This window comes from Mizuhopecten yessoensis, unplaced genomic scaffold, assembly GCF_002113885.1.
Source record: "Mizuhopecten yessoensis strain PY_sf001 unplaced genomic scaffold, ASM211388v2 scaffold10889, whole genome shotgun sequence".
Taxonomy (NCBI): domain Eukaryota; kingdom Metazoa; phylum Mollusca; class Bivalvia; order Pectinida; family Pectinidae; genus Mizuhopecten; species Mizuhopecten yessoensis.
In genome coordinates, this window is record NW_018408772.1 from 422,417 (window position 1) to 441,827 (window position 19,411).

Here is a 19,411-nt window from a genome sequence, read left to right on the forward strand (position 1 = left end):
CTAAAAAAAATCATATATAATAATATATTGGACATTCCAAATGTAAATCTACAAGTTTTAAATTTGCTGCTGCTACATTGTGGAAAAGTCTTCCGGACGGAAAACAGTTTCTCTCATTTCAAGAGTCTTATACAGTCCTGGAATGGTTCGGAATGCCGCTGTTCTGCATGTAGATAAGCTTTCAGTTAATTTCGATGTGCCTTTTTGTTATTATTGTCCTTTTTTTATTGCATATGCTTGCATAAATTGCTCTGCCATTTTTAGTGCTATGCTTACTTTTATGTGTGCTTTCTCTATTTTTAGGGCTATGCTTACATTTATGTGTGCTTTCTCTATTTTTAGTTTGCTTGCCTACTTTTATGTGTGCTTTCTCTATTTTTAGTTTGCTTTCATGATTTTGTTTTTATGTTGTTTTTAAAGCTTTGTCCAACCGGTTCAACCGTTTGGATATGAAATATCCGGAACCTGCACGTAATACGTTTTTAGCTATTATACATCGTATTGTTTCTTCCGGTTATGGCTACAATCACGAAAACAAACCGGGGCACATGGTCATTTTTATCTTATATTCGACGACACGAAAAGAAAACATGTACTTTAACATGTGCACGGAATAACAAATTATCTCAGCAATCTAGATTTTACAGTTCAAGTGGAAAAAAGAACGTCAATAGTCGACAGTACTGTCTTAATCTGATACAGTGAGTTTGACATTGCTTCACCTGCAGACCAGGGCCGAGTTCCTATCAGTGTAGAAACTTTGTTGTTGGCTCATTCTTTTCTTTATTATATAGTGACCTGTGGAAGTAGTTTGGTTGTCGATTTGATTATTGTTTATTTTATGACATTTGAACACGCCTTGAATAATATACAAATAATGAATTAATTACATGTACATGTACGTCTGAAGTACGTTTCAAATGTCCAGAATAATGACATGTATTTCCATTGAATATATCACAACTACGCACATAGCAATCATATTTACATTATTCAAAACAGGTACTAGTTCAGGTGATATAGCTTGACTTGTGTGCCTAGCATTGTTAGTTTATTATTTGTGATACATTGTAAAGTGACATCATGAACACTTGAAATGGGTCTCACTTAAAAGCGTCTTCAACCGACAACAAGCGTCTTAAAGTAACAACAAGCGTCACCAGACAAAATCTTCAAAAAATACTGAATAAAGTAAGCGACATCAGAAGATATGTTGTTAATATGACAATAATACACCTCTGTACCAAATTTCAATTTGATATTTGAAAAATTGACCGAGTTATGATGAATTGAATTTTTACGATCTCGGCATGGCACATGTGTGTATAAGCACGTAAAGTGAAGAAAGCGTCGCCAGATAATATCGTTAAAATTACTCTCTAGAGTAAGCGACATTGATATATATTCCAAATTTCAGCTCGATATTTGAAAACATGATTAGGTTATGATAATTTATTATTACGATCGGCGGCGTGGCATACACGAATGTACGTGTGTGAATAGAACACTACAGATCGTAAAGCGTCTTCAGACAATATCTTGAATATCAACCTATAATGTAAGCGACATCAGAAGATATGTTATTCATATAACTATGATACACCTTTATACCAAACTTCAGGTAGAAATTTGAATAAATGACTGAGTAATGATGTTTTTGATTATTACGATCGACGGCTTAGCACACGTGTGTGAATAGAACTCGACAGATTGTGAAGCGTCTTCAAACTATATCTCTAAAATTAATCAATAAGTAAGAGACATCAGAAGATATGTTATTCATACAACTATGATACACCTTTATACCAAACTTCAGGCAGATTTGTTAAAAAATGATTGAGTTATCGTGAGTTTAATGTTACGATTTTACAAAGCTATACGCCGTGTCACATATGTGTACGTAGGGTAGGGCTTCGCATAGGTGATCACAGTTAGACGGGATTACATTGTAGAACTCTCGGCCACACTCTTGAAACAAGCATGTTACCAGACCCTACGGACGTGGACGTGGTTCTACTCAAGGTCCGTTATAATTATGTTCGTGTGACTGATTGATTTAATGTTGGTGTTTAAAAAAATCCTTAAGTACCTATAAGTTTAAATGAAGGCTACACTAAATTTTAATGGTTATTGTTGTAAAGGTACAGCTGAAAAATACAATCGTTTTAAACTTCTTATGTAATAACTGGCACACAGGTGTAAATATCGGTATTTCATATAATCAAATACATTTTGTTTGTATACGTAAGAATAACTGTTCCTCTGTTCAAACTCGTAAAAAAATTAAATGTCAATAAATTTCACATCTTGAATCCCGTCCTGCAGGCACACAAGTGTTGTGAAAGCGTAAAAAAAGTTCTTCATTTAGCGTAATTGTCATCAGGTAACTAAGTTACAACTTTTGTTGTTTAACAGGACCGTGCATTTCTTAGCGATTGCAGTTTTATGTATTGTAATTAACATACCATTTGTAGATGTTAAAAAGTCTGTTTTCTTCCGCACATACTTTAGGAACTTGTCAACTTTGTGCGCTTTATCAAACGTTGACAATTCGCACCACATAACTGTGCTCAACTTGAAATGCTGTGCGTGCGCGGCCAATTCATAGTCTCCAGTACCATGCAACGATCTACGTATATTTTCCAGTCCCCTAGAAGTTTGATGATGTGATTCATCGATTCGCAAATCACCCAGATTGGAGAAGGCCAGGACTGGATTACTGGACGATGTCTTGTTCTTTGGGAAAGGGGGAGCTACATCTATATCGTAGTGATGTATTCAAGAAGTTTATGGCCTACGATGTCTCCAAAGTTTTCCTGCAGGTTGCGGGAAATGACATCACTGCAGTGATGACACTGGAGGGAATACTTTGAAACATCGACCAACTGGTTGTACGTATTTTGGAGAAGCCCGACCCCCCAACCATCATTATCGGAGTATCTTTTATAGATACCGTTCACGAGGGATGACGGCCACAGAGTATAACAACCTAGTGGAAGCCCTGAATGTAGCCCTTGCAAGGAGAATTTAGGCAGCACCCCAAGGTCCACTTCTGGTCCTTGCGGGGGCTGAGGAGCCTCAAAAGGTCCGACTTCGTTGATGGGGTTTGCCAGACAGGTTCCACTAGCGTTGTTCTGTCAAAGACAGCACTAGTCGCCTGCTTAAACGGCCCTTATGTACATACACATATTTTTTCCAGAAAGAAGACAATGTAAATTCAATAAAATGCTGTTTACAACAAATGCTTTGTTGTTTATGGTCAAATTGTATATCCTAGTCCAAAATGAATGACTATACATGATCATTTTCAAAAAAATATTTTAAAGAAACTTGAGAGACAGTGAATTATTATTATCTTTTATTTTACTTTTACAGTCTTTTAAAATATTGATTCTTTTATATGTCTGGTGCTTTTAGTTTCAAAAATATCTATAAATATCATGTCATTGATAATTTCTGTGTGAGACATTCAAGAGTGATTGCAGTCTTTCTTATACAATATTATAAACATATATATCCATTTACCATAAGATTTTTATTCATGTAGCTTATGACCAATATACCAGGTATGGACAAAAGTTTCTTTTCTAAACAATGTGCAATATCTTTTTCCTTGCAGAAAGTATGACCATGAAAACTTCCTTTGCACTCTTCTGTACCCAAAATCTGCAAGAGAAGCAGCTATTGCTATCAAAGCCTTCAATGTTGAAATTGCACAGGTGAGTAAAACAACTTCTCAATCTGTAGGTTGCTTTATGCTTATAGATAATTGATTATGTAAGGTTCTATCAACTTGTTGCATATGAAATTACCGGTTTCACATTTAATGAGTTTTTCAAAATATGGTTTTATGGAAGGATTTTATTTTCTTGTATAAAACCAATTAAATTATCAATGAATAGCCCTGATTTGTTTTTAAAGGGGCTATTTAGTCAAATGACAACCTAAAAATCGAGTAGATACTGAAAATATATACATCTCCTAACGAAATTTAAGTTTACGTAGTTGATAATGACAAAACCTGAAGCCAACGTCCAGTGTGGTCAATTTTATCCTTTGGGAAAGCCGGTGATAAAAATAGCTATGACTGAAATAGCGCAATATCCGGGCCTTTCAGTGAGAAGTTAACATGTTCAGCACTGAGCTTACGACTGACAACACAGTGTCAGTTATGAGCTGAGTTCACAAATAACACATTCTTAAATTTACACAATACATCTCAAGTAAAAATTATAAGTATCATAAAATATACCTCTAATCAGATATTTCTGTTCACATTTGGATTTGAATAAAAATGACAGGTTTAACTACGCACTGCGAGGGTGCCGCAGGGAGAATGTCAAACCGCAGAAAGTACGATATCAATAATTTAAATGGAAACTGGATCACTCATTTATAACCATGTTTGAGATGCTGTTGGAAGATGAATAAATGCAAGTACACTTGTATTCTAGAGAGGCTAGGTGAATAAAGCCAGAAGTTACCTTCTCTCCTTGACTGGAAAGACATTGTTGTTAGCTAGAAAATCACCGACAGCTGCCGCTAAAATGTATGGCTGTACAGTTAAGGATTTCTCCTTTACCGATTAAAAAGCCAAGAAAACATTGTTTCTAATCAATTTCTCTGCATGAATTGGTCATAAGGAGTACCAAACTATATTATCATAAAGAATTCTGTGACAAGATTATAAAAAACCTTACTTCACTAAATTGTCCCTTAAAAACTGACATAGCAGGATTGTTAGTTTACACAGAAGTGACTTAAATAATGGCTGATTATTTACAGACATCTAGAGTTTATTTGGCCATATAGCTACATCAGAAAGCATTTTGAAGGGCAAGGGGACAGTGATGGAATGAATTACATTTGCTATCGTTTTTAAGATATGCAGATAACAGTATACTGATAGGCTTAGTGTTAATCCATGCCACCCTTCATTTATTCATTTATGTGCACATTGAGATGAATATCTATCTATCTATCTTCTTGCTTAATGTATATGGTGATTATATGGTGATTGTAAGTCTTTTTTGTTTAACAATTTAAACTAATACTATTATCCATTATTGTAAAGCGCTTTAGATTAATTTTACAAATTATATGGGGCGCTATATAAATGTTGTATATTATCATTATTACATTAATCAGTATTAGGTAGCAGCAAATTGTCATATTCATGGACTTTGTTCTAAAATCCCTGAAAGATTTTTTTTTTAACTATATTTCATTTTTTGAAAAACACGATCACTTATCATGAGGACAGGATCTGGGGAAATCAGACCTTGTGAGTTTAATGAATGATTAGGTCCTGGTAAGTAGCTGGTACATGTTCAAATGTATGTGATTATGTCAGTGTAATACAAGCCTATACATTATACGATACTGTATACAATGTAAGTTGTTTAAACAACTTGTACCTATAGAGAGTACTACTGTCATACTGTATAACATACATTAAATACAATAATTTATACAGATATTTACATTGTAAGTTAGCATTTATGTCATGTTATGTAAAAAATCCCATTCTAATACATGTAAATAAAACAATTTGTTTTAAACTGAGATAAGATTGGTGATTTTTCTTGTTCTGATAGGTTCAAGATGTTGTCACAGACAAGCAGCGAGGGGCAATGCGAATGGTGTTTTGGAGAGACACCATAGAGAAAGTCTATCAGGTAAAGGCTATTGGTTAAGTTTCCTTTAACAGGTAAAGGCTATGTGTTAAGTTTCCTTTAACAGGTAAAGGCTATTGGTTAAGTTTCCTTTAACAAGTAAAGGTTATTGGTTAAGTTTCCTTTAACAGGTAAAGGCTATTGGTTAAGTTTCCTTTAACAGGTAAAGGCCATTGGTTAAGTTTCCTTTAACAGGTAAAAGCCATTGGTTAAGTTTCCTTTACCAGGTAAAGGCCATTGGTTAAGTTTCCTTTAACAGGTAAAGGCCATTGGTTAAGTTTCCTTTAACAGGTAAAGGCCATTGGTTAAGTTTCCTTTANCAGGTAAAGGCTATTGGTTAAGTTTCCTTTAACAGGTAAAGGCTATTGGTTAAGTTTCCTTTAACAGGTAAAGGCTATTGGTTAAGTTTCCTTTAACAGCTGAGGTCATTTATTGATGTGCCTCCAGGTGTTTAACAGTTGTTTGTGTGTCGAAGGTGGTGTGTTTCTGTATTTGTGCATACCAGTCAAATAAATTACAATGTAATACAGGATATTATAATAAGATACAATGTAATACAGGATATTATAATAAGATACAATGTAATACAGGATATTATAATAAGATACAATGTTATACAGGATATTATAAGATACAATGTAATACATGATATTATAATAAGATACAATGTAATACATGATATTATAATAAGATACAATGTAATACATGATATTATAATAAGATACAATGTTATACAGGATATGAGGCTAGTGTAATACAACAGTATGGTAATCTGCATGTTGTTCAAATGAACTGAATATTTATTTTTTAATGACTGCTGCAGGGCATCAGTGAAATCTCCTAAAGGAGATACACACTATACAAATTCAATTTAAGTGACAAACAATTTTGCTTGACCTGTTTGAAAAAAACCCATTTGAGAGTAAGAGCAAGAGATGGTAGCTATATATATAGGAGGAGGTGTTTCAATAATTTACATTATAAGTACAAAAGGTTTAATGATACCTTATGAAAAAAAACCATTTGAGTGTAAGAGCAAGAGATGGTAGCTATATATATAGGAGGAGGTGGTTCAATAATTTACATTATAAGTACAATAGGTTTAATGATACCTTATGAAAAAAAACCATTTGAGTGTAAGAGCAAGAGATGGTAGCTATATATATAGGAGGAGGTGGTTCAATAATTTACATTATAAGTACAATAGGTTTAATGATACCTTATGAAAAAAAACCATTTGAGTGTAAGAGCAAGAGATGGTAGCTATATATATAGGAGGAGGTGGTTCAATAATTTACATTATAAGTACAATAGGTTTAATGATACCTTATGAAAAAAAACCATTTGAGTGTAAGAGCAAGAGATGGTAGCTATATATATAGGAGGAGGTGGTTCAATAATTTACATTATAAGTACAATAGGTTTAATGATACCTTATGAAAAAAAACCATTTGAGTGTAAGAGCAAGAGATGGTAGCTATATATATAGGAGGAGGTGGTTCAATAATTTACATTATAAGTACAATAGGTTTAATGATACCTTATGAAAAAAAACCATTTGAGTGTAAGAGCAAGAGATGGTAGCTATATATATAGGAGGAGGTGGTTCAATAATTTACATTATAAGTACAATAGGTTTAATGATACCTTATGAAAAAAAACCATTTGAGTGTAAGAGCAAGAGATGGTAGCTATATATATAGGAGGAGGTGGTTCAATAATTTACATTATAAGTACAATAGGTTTAATGATACCTTATGAAAAAAAACCATTTGAGTGTAAGAGCAAGAGATGGTAGCTATATATATAGGAGGAGGTGGTTCAATAATTTACATTATAAGTACAATAGGTTTAATGATACCTTATGAAAAAAAACCATTTGAGTGTAAGAGCAAGAGATGGTAGCTATATATATAGGAGGAGGTGGTTCAATAATTTACATTATAAGTACAATAGGTTTAATGATACCTTATGAAAAAAAACCATTTGAGTGTAAGAGCAAGAGATGGTAGCTATATATATAGGAGGAGGTGGTTCAATAATTTACATTATAAGTACAATAGGTTTAATGATACCTTATGAAAAAAAACCATTTGAGTGTAAGAGCAAGAGATGGTAGCTATATATATAGGAGGAGGTGGTTCAATAATTTACATTATAAGTACAATAGGTTTAATGATACCTTATGAAAAAAAACCATTTGAGTGTAAGAGCAAGAGATGGTAGCTATATATATAGGAGGAGGTGGTTCAATAATTTACATTATAAGTACAATAGGTTTAATGATACCTTATGAAAAAAAACCATTTGAGTGTAAGAGCAAGAGATGGTAGCTATATATATAGGAGGAGGTGGTTCAATAATTTACATTATAAGTACAATAGGTTTAATGATACCTTATGAAAAAAAACCATTTGAGTGTAAGAGCAAGAGATGGTAGCTATATATATAGGAGGAGGTGGTTCAATAATTTACATTATAAGTACAATAGGTTTAATGATACCTTATGAAAAAAAACCATTTGAGTGTAAGAGCAAGAGATGGTAGCTATATATATAGGAGGAGGTGGTTCAATAATTTACATTATAAGTACAATAGGTTTAATGATACCTTATGAAAAAAAAACATTTGAGTGTAAGAGCAAGAGATGGTAGCTATATATATAGGAGGAGGTGGTTCAATAATTTACATTATAAGTACAATAGGTTTAATTATACCTTTATGTACCTCAGTATTGAATTGACCAGGTGTTTGATAACTATCATGTAATCATACAACTCGAGATGAAATACTAAATAAAAAAAAAGTTTTTGATATCATGATCTAGTATCTTAGTTCTGGTCGGGAAACTTGGTGTCATGTAATTATATCTGTCAGATTTATTATTGTGTCCTTTTCACTCCATTTCATCATTGATTTTACATTTCAGGGCTCTCCTCCCCAAACACCTATAGCACTGGAATTAGCCAAGGTAATACATACACCAGGGTAGAAGCTTACCTATGTATAGCGTTTCTATATTGATTAAATGTAAAGGATGGTTAGAAGATGCTGCAGTTTGTGTGAGAATTATGTTTACCTGGTGTTGCATCCTTTCAATTGTTATTGGTATCATATGTAATACAGGCAAACTGTTATTGGTATCATATGTAATACATAAGAATTGTTATTGGTATCATATGTAATACAGGTAAACTGTTGTTGGTATCATATGTAATACAGGTGAACTGTTATTGGTATCATATGTAATACAGGTGAACTGTTATTGGTATCATATGTAATACAGGCAAACTGTTATTGGTATCATATGCAATACATAAGAATTGTTATTGGTATCATATGTAATACAGGTAGACTGTTGTTGGTATCATATGTAATACAGGTGAACTGTTATTGGTATCATATGTAATACAGGTGAACTGTTATTGGTATCATATGTAATACAGGTGAACTGTTATTGGTATCATATGTAATACAGGCGAATTGTTATTGGTATCATATGTAATAAAGGTAAACTGTTATTGGTATCATATGTTATACAGGCGAACTGTTATTGGTATCATATGTAATACAGGTAAACTGTTATTGGTATCATATGTAATACAGGTGAACTGTTATTGGTATCATATGTAATACAGGTGAACTGTTATTGGTATCATATGTAATACAGGCGAATTGTTATTGGTATCATATGTAATACAGGTAAACTGTTATTGGTATCATATGTTATACAGACGAACTGTTATTGGTATCATATGTTATACAGGTGAACTGTTGTTGGTATCATATGTAATACAGGTGAACTGTTGTTGGTATCATATGTAATACAGGTGAACTGTTGTTGGTATCATATGTAATATAGGTGAACTGTTATTGGTATCATATGTAATACAGGTGAACTGTTGTTGGTATCATATGTAATACAGGTGAACTGTTATTGGTATCATATGTAATACAGGTGAATTGTTATTGGTATCATATGTAATACAGGCGAACTGTAATTGGTATCATATGTAATACAGGCGAACTGTTATTGAAGATCATATTTTGGTGAAACATAGTGTACCAATTATTATGTATGGCATAATTTCAATAACTGTTTGTCTTGAACAGACTTCCATTTGTGAAGTTTTGCTGTTTTAGGTGATATCAGAGCACAAGCTGACAAAACAGTGGTTCATGAGAAGCATAGATGCCAGGGTGAGTATATTGAATGTCTGAGATGTAGGTATGCCAGGGTAAGTATATTGATAGTCTGAGATGTATATATGCCAGGGTGAGTATATTGACAGTCTGAGATGTAGGTATGTCAGGGCGAGTATATTGATAGTCTGAGATGTAGATATGCCAGGGTGAGTATATTGACAGTCTGAGATGTAGATATGTCAGGGTGAGTATATTGATAGTCTGAGATGTATAGATGCCAGGGTGAGTATATTGATAGTCTGAGATGGAGATATGCCAGGGGGAGGATATTGACAGTCTGGGATGTAGATATGCCAGGGAGAGTATATTGACAGTCTGCGATGTAGATATGTCAGGGTTAGTATATTGATAGTCTGTGATGTATAGACGTCAGGGTGAGTATATTGTTAGTCTGAGATGTATAGAAGCCAGGGGGGGGATATTTACAGTCTGGGATGTAGGGATGTCAGGGTGAGTATATTGCCAGTCTGAGATGTAGATGTGGCAGGGGGAGTATCTATTGATAGTCTGAGATGTATAGATGCCAGGGTGAGTATATTGACAGTCTGAGATGTAGATATGGCAGGGGGGGGGTCTTTTGATAGTCTGAGATGTAGATATGCCAGGGGGAGTATATTTACAGTCTGAGATGTAGATATGGCAGGGGGGGGGTCTTTTGATAGTCTGAGATGTAGATATGCCAGGGGGAGTATATTTACAGTCTGAGATGTAGATATGGCAGGGGGGGGGTCTTTTGATAGTCTGAGATGTAGATATGCCAGGGGGAGTATATTTACAGTCTGAGATGTAGATATGGCAGGGGGGGGGTCTTTTGATAGTCTGAGATGTAGATATGCCAGGGGGAGTATATTTACAGTCTGAGATGTAGATATGGCAGGGGGGGGATCTATTTATAGTCTGAGATGTAGATATGGCAGGGGGAGTGTCTATTGATAGTCTGAGATGTAGATATGGCAGGGGGAGTATCTATTGATAGTCTGAGATGTAGATATGCCAGGGTGAGTATATTGATAGTCTGAGATGTATAGACGCCAGGGTGAGTCTCCATAATAGATTATCAGTAATAATTGCAATGACTCAAATTACACTTTAATACAAAATAATGAGCAGCCTCCTTATAGTACGTGCTTGCTCTTCACTCAAGCTTTCATTTCTTGTAGGCAAACCGTCTGGAGATTGACTCTTTCAAATCTGTGAATGACCTGGAAGATTATTGTGAAAATTCTGTATCGTCAGTCATGTACCTGATGCTGGAAAGTTTAGGTAAGACCCAGTCTAGTACCTGTAGATAGTTAGTGAAGATGTGATCTGACCATATATGTTGATAGTGTTGCTGGGGTCGGACCATACCTGTGGGTGATCTATAGAGCTTCAATCTAGTTAATTATAATGATGTGGCTGTAAATGTATAGATTTGTTTGATGTGTGTGTATGTGTATGTGAACACTAACCCTGTACAGACCTGGTACCTCCAAGTTGATCCTGTGATTGCTGTTGTCCAGGTATAAAGGACCTGCATGCTGACCATGCTGCCAGTCACATAGGACGTGCCCATGGTTTAGTGACCTACCTGAGAGCGATCCCATTTAACACCAGTCGAGGCAGAGTCAATCTACCTACAGATTTACTTATAAAGGTAAATATTTCTGAAATGATTTAAAAGATTTTATGGTGATTTCTCCCATAACCTTACCCCTAAACAATGTGTAACATCTCCAAGGTATTGGTCAGACTGTGCTGTTACCAACAACTGAATGGCAACCTCAACACATTTTTAGCTAATTTCAAATCCTTAAGTCGAGGAGAGATCCATACCAGTGTATCGAACGGGACTGGATCAATTGCCAGTGACCTGAGGTAGCTCGATCAATTGGTTAGAGCATCCAACTAGAGTTCAGAGGGTCCTGGGTTCGATCCCTAATCTGGCTGTGCATTGTTCCTCTCCTGTTGTACCAGATTCAACTGGTCTAGATTAGTAGTCTTTGATAGTAATGTAGTAAATGTATGAAACCATCACATCTATAAACCCACTTTTTTCCATTTGTAACCAGACAAACATCGTACTCTAGACACAAGATTATATTTACGTTTGTTTTTTATCAGTATGGTGTGTCACAAGAAGATGTGTATAGAGGCAAGAAGCCTGAACTTGTCAATGACATTGTGTACGACATCGCTAGTGTGGCCATTCAGCATCTTCGCACTGTAAGTAAAACCGCCACCAACAGTAGCAATGGAAATTTTATCTCAGTTCCTAACCCATTTACATGTAATAGGCTGGAATGAGCAGTACATGCACAGGGACATGGATTGCTTTACTTGTAATATTAAAAAATAGGGGGCTCCCCTACTAATTAGTATAGGAGACCCCTATTTTTTAATATTACAAGTAAAGCGATCCATGCCCCTGTGAGTACATGTACACATTTGTGGTGTTTTTCAGTTTCAAATTCTCCAAAAAGTACTGCATATTTTAACAATGTAAGCATACTAAATCATTATAAAGGACATTCAAATAGTAAGGTTTGACTTCCAAATAGTCACACATGTACAGGGTGAAACTGCCAAATAGTCACACATGTACAGGGTGAAACTGCCAAATAGTCACACATGTACAGGGTGAAACTGCCAAATAGTCACACATGTACAGGGTGAAACTGCCAAATAGTCACACATGTACAGGGTGAAACTGCCAAATAGTCACACATGTACAGGGTGAAACTGCCAAATAGTCACACATGTACAGGGTGAAACTGCCAAATAGTCACACATGTACAGGGTGAAACTGCCAAATAGTCACACATGTACAGGGTGAAACTGCCAAATAGTCACACATGTACAGGGTGAAACTGCCAAATAGTCACACATGTACAGGGTGAAACTGCCAAATAGTCACACATGTACAGGGTGAAACTGCCAAATAGTCACACATGTACAGGGTGAAACTGCCAAATAGTCACACATGTACAGGGTGAAACTGCCAAATAGTCACACATGTACAGGGTGAAACTGCCAAATAGTCACACATGTACAGGGTGAAACTGCCAAATAGTCACACATGTACAGGGTGAAACTGCCAAATAGTCACACATGTACAGGGTGAAACTGCCAAATAGTCACACATGTACAGGGTGAAACTGCCAAATAGTCACACATGTACAGGGTGAAACTGCCAAATAGTCACACATGTACAGGGTGAAACTGCCAAATAGTCACACATGTACAGGGTGAAACTGCCAAATAGTCACACATGTACAGGGTGAAACTGCCAAATAGTCACACATGTACAGGGTGAAACTGCCAAATAGTCACACATGTACAGGGTGAAACTGCCAAATAGTCACACATGTACAGGGTGAAACTGCCAAATAGTCACACATGTACAGGGTGAAACTGCCAAATAGTCACACATGTACAGGGTGAAACTGCCAAATAGTCACACATGTACAGGGTGAAACTGCCAAATAGTCACACATGTACAGGGTGAAACTGCCAAATAGTCACACATGTACAGGGTGAAACTGCCAAATAGTCACACATGTACAGGGTGAAACTGCCAAATAGTCACACATGTACAGGGTGAAACTGCCAAATAGTCACACATGTACAGGGTGAAACTGCCAAATAGTCACACATGTACAGGGTGAAACTGCCAAATAGTCACACATGTACAGGGTGAAACTGCCAAATAGTCACACATGTACAGGGTGAAACTGCCAAATAGTCACACATGTACAGGGTGAAACTGCCAAATAGTCACACATGTACAGGGTGAAACTGCCAAATAGTCACACATGTACAGGGTGAAACTGCCAAATAGTCACACATGTACAGGGTGAAACTGCCAAATAGTCACACATGTACAGGGTGAAACTGCCAAATAGTCACACATGTACAGGGTGAAACTGCCAAATAGTCACACATGTACAGGGTGAAACTGCCAAATAGTCACACATGTACAGGGTGAAACTGCCAAATAGTCACACATGTACAGGGTGAAACTGCCAAATAGTCACACATGTACAGGGTGAAACTGCCAAATAGTCACACATGTACAGGGTGAAACTGCCAAATAGTCACACATGTACAGGGTGAAACTGCCAAATAGTCACACATGTACAGGGTGAAACTGCCAAATAGTCACACATGTACAGGGTGAAACTGCCAAATAGTCACACATGTACAGGGTGAAACTGCCAAATAGTCACACATGTACAGGGTGAAACTGCCAAATAGTCACACATGTACAGGGTGAAACTGCCAAATAGTCACACATGTACAGGGTGAAACTGCCAAATAGTCACACATGTACAGGGTGAAACTGCCAAATAGTCACACATGTACAGGGTGAAACTGCCAAATAGTCACACATGTACAGGGTGAAACTGCCAAATAGTCACACATGTACAGGGTGAAACTGCCAAATAGTCACACATGTACAGGGTGAAACTGCCAAATAGTCACACATGTACAGGGTGAAACTGCCAAATAGTCACACATGTACAGGGTGAAACTGCCAAATAGTCACACATGTACAGGGTGAAACTGCCAAATAGTCACACATGTACAGGGTGAAACTGCCAAATAGTCACACATGTACAGGGTGAAACTGCCAAATAGTCACACATGTACAGGGTGAAACTGCCAAATAGTCACACATGTACAGGGTGAAACTGCCAAATAGTCACACATGTACAGGGTGAAACTGCCAAATAGTCACACATGTACAGGGTGAAACTGCCAAATAGTCACACATGTACAGGGTGAAACTGCCAAATAGTCACACATGTACAGGGTGAAACTGCCAAATAGTCACACATGTACAGGGTGAAACTGCCAAATAGTCACACATGTACAGGGTGAAACTGCCAAATAGTCACACATGTACAGGGTGAAACTGCCAAATAGTCACACATGTACAGGGTGAAACTGCCAAATAGTCACACATGTACAGGGTGAAACTGCCAAATAGTCACACATGTACAGGGTGAAACTGCCAAATAGTCACACATGTACAGGGTGAAACTGCCAAATAGTCACACATGTACAGGGTGAAACTGCCAAATAGTCACACATGTACAGGGTGAAACTGCCAAATAGTCACACATGTACAGGGTGAAACTGCCAAATAGTCACACATGTACAGGGTGAAACTGCCAAATAGTCACACATGTACAGGGTGAAACTGCCAAATAGTCACACATGTACAGGGTGAAACTGCCAAATAGTCACACATGTACAGGGTGAAACTGCCAAATAGTCACACATGTACAGGGTGAAACTGCCAAATAGTCACACATGTACAGGGTGAAACTGCCAAATAGTCACACATGTACAGGGTGAAACTGCCAAATAGTCACACATGTACAGGGTGAAACTGCCAAATAGTCACACATGTACAGGGTGAAACTGCCAAATAGTCACACATGTACAGGGTGAAACTGCCAAATAGTCACACATGTACAGGGTGAAACTGCCAAATAGTCACACATGTACAGGGTGAAACTGCCAAATAGTCACACATGTACAGGGTGAAACTGCCAAATAGTCACACATGTACAGGGTGAAACTGCCAAATAGTCACACATGTACAGGGTGAAACTGCCAAATAGTCACACATGTACAGGGTGAAACTGCCAAATAGTCACACATGTACAGGGTGAAACTGCCAAATAGTCACACATGTACAGGGTGAAACTGCCAAATAGTCACACATGTACAGGGTGAAACTGCCAAATAGTCACACATGTACAGGGTGAAACTGCCAAATAGTCACACATGTACAGGGTGAAACTGCCAAATAGTCACACATGTACAGGGTGAAACTGCCAAATAGTCACACATGTACAGGGTGAAACTGCCAAATAGTCACACATGTACAGGGTGAAACTGCCAAATAGTCACACATGTACAGGGTGAAACTGCCAAATAGTCACACATGTACAGGGTGAAACTGCCAAATAGTCACACATGTACAGGGTGAAACTGCCAAATAGTCACACATGTACAGGGTGAAACTGCCAAATAGTCACACATGTACAGGGTGAAACTGCCAAATAGTCACACATGTACAGGGTGAAACTGCCAAATAGTCACACATGTACAGGGTGAAACTGCCAAATAGTCACACATGTACAGGGTGAAACTGCCAAATAGTCACACATGTACAGGGTGAAACTGCCAAATAGTCACACATGTACAGGGTGAAACTGCCAAATAGTCACACATGTACAGGGTGAAACTGCCAAATAGTCACACATGTACAGGGTGAAACTGCCAAATAGTCACACATGTACAGGGTGAAACTGCCAAATAGTCACACATGTACAGGGTGAAACTGCCAAATAGTCACACATGTACAGGGTGAAACTGCCAAATAGTCACACATGTACAGGGTGAAACTGCCAAATAGTCACACATGTACAGGGTGAAACTGCCAAATAGTCACACATGTACAGGGTGAAACTGCCAAATAGTCACACATGTACAGGGTGAAACTGCCAAATAGTCACACATGTACAGGGTGAAACTGCCAAATAGTCACACATGTACAGGGTGAAACTGCCAAATAGTCACACATGTACAGGGTGAAACTGCCAAATAGTCACACATGTACAGGGTGAAACTGCCAAATAGTCACACATGTACAGGGTGAAACTGCCAAATAGTCACACATGTACAGGGTGAAACTGCCAAATAGTCACACATGTACAGGGTGAAACTGCCAAATAGTCACACATGTACAGGGTGAAACTGCCAAATAGTCACACATGTACAGGGTGAAACTGCCAAATAGTCACACATGTACAGGGTGAAACTGCCAAATAGTCACACATGTACAGGGTGAAACTGCCAAATAGTCACACATGTACAGGGTGAAACTGCCAAATAGTCACACATGTACAGGGTGAAACTGCCAAATAGTCACACATGTACAGGGTGAAACTGCCAAATAGTCACACATGTACAGGGTGAAACTGCCAAATAGTCACACATGTACAGGGTGAAACTGCCAAATAGTCACACATGTACAGGGTGAAACTGCCAAATAGTCACACATGTACAGGGTGAAACTGCCAAATAGTCACACATGTACAGGGTGAAACTGCCAAATAGTCACACATGTACAGGGTGAAACTGCCAAATAGTCACACATGTACAGGGTGAAACTGCCAAATAGTCACACATGTACAGGGTGAAACTGCCAAATAGTCACACATGTACAGGGTGAAACTGCCAAATAGTCACACATGTACAGGGTGAAACTGCCAAATAGTCACACATGTACAGGGTGAAACTGCCAAATAGTCACACATGTACAGGGTGAAACTGCCAAATAGTCACACATGTACAGGGTGAAACTGCCAAATAGTCACACATGTACAGGGTGAAACTGCCAAATAGTCACACATGTACAGGGTGAAACTGCCAAATAGTCACACATGTACAGGGTGAAACTGCCAAATAGTCACACATGTACAGGGTGAAACTGCCAAATAGTCACACATGTACAGGGTGAAACTGCCAAATAGTCACACATGTACAGGGTGAAACTGCCAAATAGTCACACATGTACAGGGTGAAACTGCCAAATAGTCACACATGTACAGGGTGAAACTGCCAAATAGTCACACATGTACAGGGTGAAACTGCCAAATAGTCACACATGTACAGGGTGAAACTGCCAAATAGTCACACATGTACAGGGTGAAATGGCCAAATAGTCACACATGTACAGGGCAAAACTGCCGAATAGTGACACATGTACAGGGTGAAATGGCCAAATAGTCACACATGTACAGGGCGAAACTGCCAAATAGTCACACATGTACAGGGTGAAATGGCCAAATAGTCACACATGTACAGGGCGAAATGGCCAAATAGTCACACATGTACAGGGCAAAACTGCTAAATAGTCACACATGTACAGGGTGAAATTATCAAAGTTCAATAGATTTGATAGTTTATTTCTATATATGCATTAAAGTGAACATTTTTATGAAATTTAAATCTGGACCAAGGCCTTAAAAACGTGCCATATCCATTGTTTGAATCTTAGTTCATCTTGTTTTATTAATATTGCTACATTTAATATTTCGGAGTATTTGGATTCAAAGTTCAGATTCTTTTGTCCATAACACTCGATGCATATTGATTACATTTCATGATCATCAGAAGCTAATGCATGACATCAAGAGATCAAATTGATAATATGTAATATCCCTGCAGCTCTCTGAAGAAATCTATGGATATTCAGAAGCATTTAATTACCCCAATAACACATTATTATCAGTTTGTAGCATCCTCATTGCTTTTGTAATAAATGTGCCACAAATGGTATAAAATGTATATTTTGAGTCAGGAAATTATGCAACAATTATAGAATAAAAATTTGTGGAAGATGAAAAAAAGCATATTGTTTCTGATTTCTAGGCTAGGTCTTTGAAGAAAGACGTTCCCAAGTCTGCAGTACCAACGTTTTTGAATACTGTATGTATGCAATCATTTCAGCAACATGATACTTTCTTTCATTTATATGCACCATAAGATAACAATCCTAACATAGATAATTTGTCCAGGAAACCACCGCTTGTTTTCATTGTCTGTGATCAAAGTATTGTCATGATTGTACAAAATACTTTTCTGGATGTGTCCACAGATAGCATTATCAAAGTAATGGACACATGTCAAAGGTCAATCCCAAACCATGCACATACAGTGAATCATTGAAAAAGAGAATTTAATAAGAAAAGGACATACTTTCATTTTTGGTGATAACATTTTACACTTCTGTATCACAACAAGAATTGCATATTGTGAAATTTAAATATTTATGCAGCAAAATATTACATGAAAAAGACAGTGTGTCTGTTAATAAATGACGTGTTTTGCTGTTGAAGGTGATATGTGAGAAGTACCTGACAGATATTCAACAGGCTGGTTTTAATGTGTTTGACACTAAACTACAAAGGAAAAATGGCCTCCTTCCTATACAGCTGTTGCTCCAGAGAATGAAGAGAACGTACTAGTGTGAGAGAATCATGGTGTGGTAGCACTCATTTCTGGTGATAATAAATTAATACAAAAACTGAAGCGTTCATTTTTTGTTGTGGTTTTCTTTGTGAACTTTTTATCTAAGCATGATGTACAGTGGAAGGACTCCTCATCCACCGACAGTCTTCCTCCCATCGACTGGGTGTTTATATATCTGTTGTACAGCTCCTAGATAAACGGTCTATAAATGTTGTTATAAACATATAACCCCACCTATTACGTCTGGATGTTTTCCTATCCGAGACTGTTCAGGTCTTTCCCTAATAGTCTAATACAATGTACTGTTAAAGTTGCATGGAACCAATCATGGCGTGACATCAAATTTAAATCATAATAAATAACTCTGAATGGTTTCTGATTGACGTTTGTAGTGTGATGGAATTGTTACCATAGAAACACAAGCTTGGTCCTGTAGCCATGGTTGTTCCACCATAAGGTCGCACATTGAAAATGTAACATAAACCGAAATAAAAGAC

General features: G+C 37.1%; 1 protein-coding gene across 1 annotated transcript; it reads left to right on the plus strand.

The window, feature by feature from the left end:
* Nucleotides 1-509: 509 nt before the first annotated feature.
* Nucleotides 510-18,973, plus strand: LOC110463333 (NADH dehydrogenase (ubiquinone) complex I, assembly factor 6-like). Its single transcript, XM_021517838.1, has 10 exons — nucleotides 510-701; nucleotides 3,620-3,719; nucleotides 5,598-5,678; nucleotides 8,605-8,646; nucleotides 9,819-9,875; nucleotides 11,042-11,144; nucleotides 11,384-11,517; nucleotides 11,985-12,086; nucleotides 18,315-18,371; nucleotides 18,782-18,973. The coding sequence occupies exons 1-10, from the start codon at nucleotides 517-519 to the stop codon at nucleotides 18,908-18,910; spliced, it is 990 nt and encodes a 329-aa protein (XP_021373513.1). The 5' UTR covers nucleotides 510-516; the 3' UTR covers nucleotides 18,911-18,973.
* Nucleotides 18,974-19,411: the final 438 nt, after the last annotated feature.